This window comes from Otolemur garnettii, unplaced genomic scaffold (genome assembly GCF_000181295.1).
Source record: "Otolemur garnettii isolate 467f Iridium unplaced genomic scaffold, OtoGar3 scaffold00185, whole genome shotgun sequence".
Classification (NCBI taxonomy): domain Eukaryota; kingdom Metazoa; phylum Chordata; class Mammalia; order Primates; family Galagidae; genus Otolemur; species Otolemur garnettii.
The window spans coordinates 1,220,597-1,230,191 of NW_003852580.1; the positions used below are offsets into that span (position 1 = coordinate 1,220,597).

At 49.8% G+C, this 9,595-nt stretch overlaps 1 protein-coding gene across 5 annotated transcripts in view; it reads right to left on the reverse strand.

Moving 5' to 3' along the window:
* Positions 1 to 9,595, reverse strand: part of ZCCHC14 (zinc finger CCHC-type containing 14) — a 72,372-nt gene that overhangs the window by 25,327 nt on the left and 37,450 nt on the right. For all 5 annotated transcript variants that reach the window (XR_002770822.1, XM_023507525.1, XM_023507523.1 and 2 more), the window contains exon 3: positions 1,244 to 1,317. Coding sequence is in view for 4 of the 5 variants with exons in the window: in XM_023507525.1 (XP_023363293.1) it covers positions 1,244 to 1,317 (74 nt within the window). In the remaining variant the exon portion in view is untranslated. The remainder of the gene's footprint in view (positions 1 to 1,243; positions 1,318 to 9,595) is intronic.

Genomic DNA, 9,595 nt, shown 5'->3' on the forward strand with positions numbered 1-9,595 from the left:
AGGCCACCAGGACCTCAGGCTGGCCTCGCAGGCCACACAGGACCTCAGGCTGGCCTCGCAGGCCACCAGGACCTCAGGCTGGCCTCGCAGGCCACACAGGACCTCAGGCTGCCCTCACAGGCCGCACCAGCCTCCAGAGCCCAGCACTGCCTCACATTCTGGAAGGCAAACTGCAGCAGGACGACCCCGACAGTTCAGCGTCCCGCTCACCTTCCCATCAGCATCCTTGGTGATGCTGTCCTTTTAGCAGTAAAAGGGTTTAAAGTATTTTGATGTGGCTACCCTGTTTCATAAAGCAGTAAGCTGCACAACGTACACACTAGGCGTTAACCAGAAGTCCCTTCTCCCAAGACGTCTCTGCGATGATGCTGGGAGCAGCCTTTGGTGATCAGGCAGGATTCAACGTGCACTTGGTCATGGGAAGCCCAACACAAGAGGGGACATGGGCAGCCAGAACACACTTCCCAGCCTTGCTCTTAAGTTAATTAGGACCAAGAAACTGAATTTTGGCCAACACAACACAAGTGAAATTGCTTTCAGGAATGTCCCTTAAAAGAAAGACAGAAGTAACTTTTCTCCTCCTCTTCACCCAGAACGAGCGTGTGAGGACTGCAGCCCTCACCACCTCCTTGGACCAGGAGACTGAGGGCAGAAACCAGGAAGGCCTGCAGCCCAGAGGCTCTGACGGGGCATGGCTGCTGTCTAGCGGGGGCCTCCTGTGTGCTTTGGAGCTACAGAAACGAACTTCTATGCGGCTAACCTACTGCTGAGACAGGCCTCTAACCCTAACACACAGCACAGCTCACTTTTCATCATCCTTCACTTTCTTGGTGACCAACTACCAGCATCTGGGCATGTCAGTGCAGAGAACTTCTGCTGTGTGGACCACGGAGCTTTCATCAACGAGCAAAGAGAGAACAGCTCACCTCCGCAGCCACCAACACTCCAGGCCCTGTGTTCAAAGCTCACAGGGCTCACTGTCCCCAAACCGCACGGTGAGTGCTATTCACATCTCCCACACTAGCAGAGGCAGACCTGTGCCTCCCTGGCAGAGACCCCACACAGCCCCCATCCTGAGGACAGCCCACCCCAGGGTACTACCGGCATCCTACCTCACACGGCCCTCGCACACAGCTTCACAACAAGGCACAGGTTCTACTCAGAGAAAGAAAGAACCTACTCCTGGCAAATGCCTTCTTCCTAGCCCTTAGAGAAGAGAGAGGGAAAAAACTTAGCATCTTACCTCAAAGGAACATTCAACATTCCTGTCATTTTTTGTGTGTGATAATCCCTTCAGGTCTATCTTTTCAACACTCACTGTAAAAGTAAAACAAAAAAACAAAAAAACAAAATTATAAAAATGAAATAAGAGCTTAAAGTATACACATGATTATTTTGCATTTGATATTTTGGCAATTGTCAGAACAAGATTCTCAACACCAGGCTGTCCAACCACTTTGTGGGGCCCAACTGGAACCAGAGATTTCAGAGGACAGTAAGAAGCCAGTGCACGCAGAGGGCAAATTCAGAAGCAAAACAGAAAAGTACAGACAAGAACAAAACCAAGTCCCAGGAAAAGGGAGCGAGGACAGTGCTGCAGGACAGCACAAGCCACACCTGGGACCGGGCGCGCGGCCTCTGCTAACCTCACAGCAGTGACCAGTCTGCTCTAATTTCTGAAAAAACAATGCTCGATATTTTCAACTGTGACGTTACACACAGTCTTTCTCCAAGCACAAAGCCACCCAGAGAGCCCCTCCTCTGTGTCCTCTCCCCCTTCTCTCAGGCCAGGGAGGGTCGAGGCCAGAGCCAGCAGCTAAGGAGAGCCAAGAGATGAAGCACATGGTCCCAGAGCATGAAGAGGCCTCAGAGACCAAGGTGGCACAAGGTGACAGGGAGGAGGAGCTAGCCAGAGTGCCTTGCACCCATCGACCTCCTCTTCCCTCCTTCTCCACATACACTGGTACACCTTTCCCTTCTCAAAAATCAGGTGATACAGGTTTTAAGCACCATTCTTCTATTTATTATTTTGAGACAGGGTCTCCTACTGTCACCCAGGCTGGAGTGTAGTGGAGTCACCATAACTCACTGCAGCCTCCAACTCCTAGGCTCAAGCAATCCTCCATCCTCGGCCTCCCAAACCAGTGTGATGATAGGCATGAGCCACTGCATCCAGTCAATGAACCCAAATATTCTGTGCAGGTCAGACAGTCACTCATTAGACAGTCTGTGGCGTGCTGGCCCATCTCACCATGCCACACAGCCACCGCTCCAAGATTTCCCTCTCCACAGGAAGGCCCCGACACGCCAGGCCCCACCTGCCACCCCTCTTGCTGTGCAAGAAGCCACTGGCCGTGTGCTAGGGGGACATCTGCACTTCTGTTAAACCTCAGTTTGTCCAACGTGAGACACTCAATACGACCAGTGTTTTCCAAAGTCATCTCCAAGGAACACATGTGGCCACCCCTCAGAAAAATGCATAGTTGAAAAGCTTTGGGAAAAAACAAATCTCAGAACCCCCTTTTCTTTTTTCTATTTTTTGAGACAGACTCTCACTATGTCGCCCTTAGTAGAGTGCTGCTGCATCACAACTCACAGCAACCTCAAACTTTTGGGCTTAAGTGATTCTCTTTCCTCAGCCTCCCAAGTAGCTGGGACAACAGGTGTCCACCACAACACCCAGCTGTTTTTATGCTGTAGTTGTCATTGTTGTTTTAAGCAGGCCCAGGCTGGTTCAAACCTGCCAACCCCAGTGTATGTGGCCAACGTCCTAACCACTGAGCGGCAAGCTCCGAGCCACAGAAACCCTTTCTTATCACCTGTTTTCTGTTTTTATTTTGAGCAAGAGTCTCACTCTGCTGCGCAGGAGAGTACTGTGGCGTCATCACAGCATCACAGCAACCTCAAACTCCTATGCTTGAGTGATCTTCTTGCCTCAGCCTCCGAAGTAGCTGGGACTACAGGTGCCTGCCATGATGCCTGGCTAGTTTTTCTATTTGTAATAAAGATGGGGTCTCACTCTTGCACAGGCTGGTCCCGAACTTTTGAGCTCAAGGGATCCTCCTGCGTTCCTTCCCAAGTGCTGGGATTACAGGTGTGAGCCCAGTGCCCGGCTTTCGTGTGCTGTTAATGTACGTTAGCACACTACAGGCTCTGAGAAATCCTTTAGTAAATAACTTTCTGTTTTTAACTATTTTTAACAGTGATTCTCTAATTCTTTTGGCCACCGAATTTTCTTACTTTAATGTATATAGACGACCCTGAAAACAACCACGGGCTCTGCACAGTCTACTCTGGAGAGGGCTCTGAGCCTACACAGCCCAGTATGGGAGCCACCAACCACATGTGACTACGTAAATTCAAATCAACCTAAACTAAACATTCAGTCCTGCAGTTGTACTAAACAGCCATATTTTGGGCATCTGGCAGCCACACCTGCTGGGGCTGCCACAGTGGATGGCACAGACACAGATAGTCCAGTCATCGGGTTACACTCCCCAGACAGCCTCACCCAGGCTACCCACCTGCCTCTGAGGGGCCGTTTAGGCCATGGCCACCCCCTTTGTCTACAGCCACCTGAGGCCCCGCACCCCACAGCACAGCCAAGGCACAGCACCAGGCGCTGCACAGCTCCCAAAGCCAAAAATATTTACTGTCAACACCTTTGCAGGGTATGTTTGCCGATCTCTGCTCTGAACAGCCATCATCATTCATTCACCAACATGTCTTACAAGATCCCGCTCGTGCCAGGCCACACCATGCTGCTGGGTCATAGAAGCAGATGGGGCCTAAGTGGCCCTGCACCAGGCCTAGTGCAGGAAGAGCCTCCCCAGCCTGCCCTGCTCAGACCACTGACACCTCAGGGACCGTGTGCCTTTCTTGGAGCACTAGAATCCATCTGGACTAGAGTATTTTAAGGTTAAAATAGCACCTTACAGGAAGGAGTTGTAAAAAACAAGCATGTTTGTTTCCCATCTGATGTAACAGAGAGCCCAGCACAGAGGGGGGCCAGCCCCTCCCTGGTCTCATTCAGGGCAGCTCCCTGCCCTGACTGCCTTCCTCAGCCAGACTGTCAGCAAACATGCACTCCTATGTTTTTCCAAACCAGTATTTTAAAATCCTGCCACAATGACATCACTCTACCCTGTATCACGTACTTTTCTAAACAACAGAAGACACAGCTCCTGATAAGTGCAGGGCACACTGTCAGCAGTCTCCCTGCCACAGACCACCCATGTGAACGAATGTGTTCCAGGCCTGAATAATATTAGGGTTTCTGAAAAAAATCGAAAGAAAAAACCCCTTTCTGGACTGGGAGTAGGAAGTGATTCACATCTGGACAGGAAAATGTGAGAAGCAGATGAATGTTACTCAGCTGCTTTCAGATGAAACAGGCATTTCAAATCTAGGCCCCACGGGCTTTGGAGCCTGCAGAATGGCCCAGGCCCCCGGCCCCACGCCCCGACGGCCTTGAGACCAAGGCAAGAAGGCTCTCCACACGCTCTCGCCCTGAGAGCCATGAAAGCCAAAAACAGGACAAAATGCTTATAACATCAACCAGAAAATTACAAATTATATACGTAATGTGATTAAATGAAAAGCACTTACAGGAAGGGACTGAAAATGGTAGAGACAACAGCGTGGGGTGCTGGGATTACAGTTAATGTCCCCCCCAAATTCCTGTAACATGGTTTCATCATTTTAAGGTGATTTCTTCTCGACTTGCTCAGTCTGCTCTGACAGAGGGGCTGGCCCTGCACCTGGTGAGGGCAGCCCCAGTGATCTGAGGACAGCAGGCAAGCACATTGGAGGGCAAAGAATCACCCGCCACGTGATGGGAGAAGACAGTGCCACCAGGACCGGGATGGCAGGACCCACATCAACTAGACCAAAGTGCACACCTGCACTGGGCCAGACTTCGCCCACCCAGGGACCTGGGCAGGACAGCAGGGGACAGGGCTGGGTCAGGGCCTCATCTCCTCTCCAGGTGCACACTCCAAATTTTTCTCAAGTCTTACTCATTAGATCTCATATCCTCATACATAACCACATTAAACCACCATTTCTGTAACTGAATCAATACCCAAAAACACAGTACACTAATGTAAGTGGAAAAAGGAGGGAACACGCTAGAACAGGAATGGTGACCCCAGAAGTCAGGACCTGCCCGCGGTCAGTGCCACGGGTCACCACAGCATTCTAATCACAAGATGCCATTTCCAGCCTTGGCCTTTTATGTTTCAATACCTCTAAAGTCACGATGTTAAATGCATCTCACATCTGCTGATGGCCTGGTCCTGCTACCTTCCAGTAAGATGAGGAGTGAGCCAGTAACACACCTGCACAACAGGGCCCAGTGGCTCAGCAGACAGTGTGCATCACGGAGTATCCCGCCCCCACATACACACACACATACATACACACACTAGATGGCACGGAGGACTGGTTGGCCCTGAGCGGGAAGCCAAACACCCAGGACTCAGGAGAGGGGCACTCTGTAAAGACATGTAGGGTATCTTATCTGGTTTTTCTTTTTTTTTTCTTGAGACAGGGTCTTGCTCTCTCACCCTAGGTAGGATGCAGTGGTGTCACCATAGCTCACTGCAGCCTCCAACTCCTAGGCGCAAACAATCCTCCTGCCTCAACCTCTTGAATCGCTGGTACTACAGGCACCCACCACCACACTTGGCTACCTTTCCTACTTCTCTGCTATGCTGTTCAGTCTAGTACCACAAACTCCTGTGCTCTAAGGGCTGAACACAGTGACTCACACCTATAATCCTAGCACTTTGGGAGGCTGAGGCAGGTGGACTGCCTGAGCTCATGAGTTTGAGACTGGCTTGAGCAAGAGCGAGACCCTGTCTCTAAAAATAGCTGTGCATGGTGGTGGGCACCTGCAGTCCCAGCTACTTGGGAGGCAGAGGCAAGAGGATAACTTAAGCCCAAGAGTTTGAGGCTGCTGTGAGCTGTGATGCCACAGCACTCTACCAAGGGTGACATAGTGGGACTCTGCCTCAAAAAAAAAAAAAAAAACCAACTCCTGGGCTCAAAGCAATCCTCCTGTCCCAGCCTCCCAAAGTGCTAGGACTACAGACATGAGCCAAAACACCAGCCTATCAATTAATATTGACATTTTCCTTTCTTTGTATGTGTATCATACAAGACCATGTTTTCAAGGGCTCTTTCAATAAAATTGCAAGCAACAGAAAGCAGCATGTTAGAGTGACTGGCCATGCTTTGTTACCACTTCAGAGGACATAACATCTCACAACATCAGTCTCACAGTTAGTGAAGTGGGATGGTTCAGACATGTGGAAAGATAACTAGACGCCCCTCCAAAGACCTGAACTCAAATCCTCAGTCTCTAAACAACCTGCTGCATCCCCTCAACCCACCCTCTTGTCTGACTCACACGCACTGACAGTCTGGGGCCAAGGAGAGCAGCAGCAATTTGGAGCCTGAGGGATGAAGGGCCCAGTCTGGGCAGGGCTGCCCTGCCTCAAACTCTCCTGCCCTTCGCTGCTGCCCATGAAGTCCAGCTGCTTTGTTTCTGAAGTGCTGCTGGCATGAAAGGCCAGGTGTCTGGCTTCACTGTGATCAGCAACCTCCAACTAGTGGTGTTTGTCTTTTTTTTTTTAAGAGACAGAGTCTCACTTTGTCACCCTTGGTAGAGTGCCGTGGCGTCATAGCTCACAGCAATCTCCAGCTTTTGGACTTAGGTGAGTCTCTTGCCTCAGCCTCCTGATGGTGGTGTTTTTTGGAATTTGCAGGGGCTCAAAACCTAGGAGCTCCATCCAGTTGCACTGCTACCTGAGCAGACTCAGATGGCCTGTGAATGTCATGGACAGTGTCCCTTCTGAAATGACCAGGGCCTAGGACTTCTTTTAGGGTCCCAATAAAACAGAGAGAGGACGGCCACCAAGCAAACTCCTAGTCCTCACTTTGCCAATAGGCTCCCACCTAAAATTCCACCTCAACAACCAGGCGAGACTTCCCAAGTAAAGTAAAACCTAAGCACAGCACATCTACTTATAATACTGCTACAAATTAAAAAATAAAAATAAAGTTTGAGGCTTGGCATGGTGGTTCATGTCTGTAATCCCAGCACTCTGGGAGACTGAAGCGGGTGGACTGCTTGAGCTCACAAGTTCAAGACCAGCCTGAGGGTGGTGCCTGTGGCTCAGTGAGTAAGGCGCCAGCCCCATATAACGAAAGTGGCGGGTTCCAACCCGGCCCTGGCCAAACTGCAACAAAAAATAGACCAGCGTTGTGGCTGGTGCCTGTAGCCCCAGATACTCAGGAGGCTGAGACAAGAGAATCTCCTAAGCCCAAGAGCTGGAGGTTGCTATGAGCTGTGATGCCACAGCACTCTACCAAGGGTGACAAAGTGAGACTCTGTCTCTTAAAAATAAAGAAAAAAAAAAGACCAGCCTGAGCAAAAAACAAGACCCGATCTCTACTAAAAATAGAAAATCTGAGGCAAGGACATCGCTTGAGCCTAAGAGTTTGAGGTTGCTGTGAGCTATGATGCCACAGCACTCTATCCAAAGTGACAGCATGAGACTCTGTCTCAAAAAATAAAAAAAAAATAGTCTGAGGTGATAGATATCTCAATTACCCTAATTTGATCATTACACATTATATACACATATCAAAATACCACATATACCCTTAAATATGTACAACCATGATACATCTATTTAAATAAATACAAATCAATATAGAATTTTTTTTTTTAGAGACAGAGTCTCACTTTGTTGCCCTCAGTAGAGTGCCGTGGCATCACAGCTCATACCAACCTCTAGCTCTTGAGCTTAGGCAATTCTCTTGCCTCAGCCTCCCGAGTAGCTGGGACTACAGGCACCTGCCACAACACCCGGCTATTTTTTGTTGCAGTTTGGCCGGTGCCGGGTTCGAACCCACCACCCTACCCACTGAGCCACAGGTGCCGTCCAAATCAATATTCAATTTAAACAAGATTTGTGGGGGAATAAATAAAATGTCCAAAACTTGGCTCGGTGCCCATAGCTCAGTGGTGAGGGTGCCAGCCATATGAACCAGGGACTGGTGGGTCTGAACCTGGCCTGGGCCTGCTAAAAACAAAAACATAGCTGGGCATTATAGTAGGTGCCTGTAGTCCCAGCTACTAGGGAGGCTGAAGCAAGATAATTGCTTGAGCCCACAAGTGTGAGGTTGCTATGAGCTATGACACCACAACACTCTACAGAAGGCGACATAGTAAGATTCTTGTCTCAAAAAAAAAAAAGTGTCCAAAAGTAAAGCTATCTGACCATATCAATTCTGCATTACACACATTTAATTCTGCAACAGCCTGGCGTCAACAACATAGCTACCAGCACAGCAGGCAGAGACCATCCTGCTGTCCATTAAAGTCTATGTCCTCTAACTAAAAGGAACCTAACATTTTCCACATAATTTTATCCAAATAACATCCATTTTGGTTTCTGTAGACATGAGGTCTTGCTCTCACTCAGGCTGGTCTTGAATTCCTGAGCTCAGGCAATCCACCTTACTTGGCCTCTCAGAGTACTGAGGTTACAGGCGTGAGCCACCCTGCCCGGCCCTTGGCTGTATTCTCAAAACGTCACAGACGACAGAGCAAGGTAGGCAGTGACAGCGGGCTGAAAGGGCACTGACGGGGTTACAGACAGGCCATCGATCAGATAAGCCAGGCTGTCGAAAGCAAAGGAGACAGGTCCGCCGGAGAGGGAGCTTAAAACACAGCAAAGCAGAGAACTGGAATGAGGCCTGTGGTGCCAGACCCAAGCCGGACGAATCGCTATGAACTCCTGGTTCTCAGTAAACACAGAAGTGTAAACGTTTGTGTGTATGCAAACATCCAGCTCTGTCGCTGCGAGGCCCAGGAGCACGCCCAACATCAGATTTTGGCTTCTGAAACCCATTTCCCACTGAACGAACTAGGACTTCTTGGAGAAACTGCTGCTTTCAGGGTTGGGGAAGGCAAGGTGAGCTTTGAACACCTTGTTACATGAGAAAAGAGTAACAAGGGGACATATAGAGACCTGAAGTCAGCTTACAGGGCTCCACGAGCCAAATCTGGGTCTTGAGCATCCAAATGAATGACAGCAATGGGACGAAACCCAGTGAAGGGGCAGGAGCCCTGATCCCCTAAGACATGAATGAATGACAGCGATGGGACGAAATCCACTGAAGGAGCAGGAGCCCTGATCCCCTAAGACATAAATGACAGGGATGGGATGAAACCCACTGAAGAGGCAGGAGCCTTGATCCCATAGACAGGAATGAATGACAGGGATGGGATGTAACCCACTGAAGGAGCAGGAGCCCTGATCCCCTAAGACATGAATGACAGGGATGGGACATAACCCACTGAAGGGGCAGGAGCCTTGATCCCATTAGACAGGAATGAATGACAGCGATGGGACATAACCCACTGAAGGAGCAGGAGCCTTGATCCCATAGACGGGAATGAATGACAGCGAGGGGACGAAACCCAGTGAAGGAGCAGGAGCCCTGATCCCCATAAGACATGAATGAATGACAGGGATGGGACATAACCCACTGAAGGAGCAGGAGCCCTGATCCTATACTA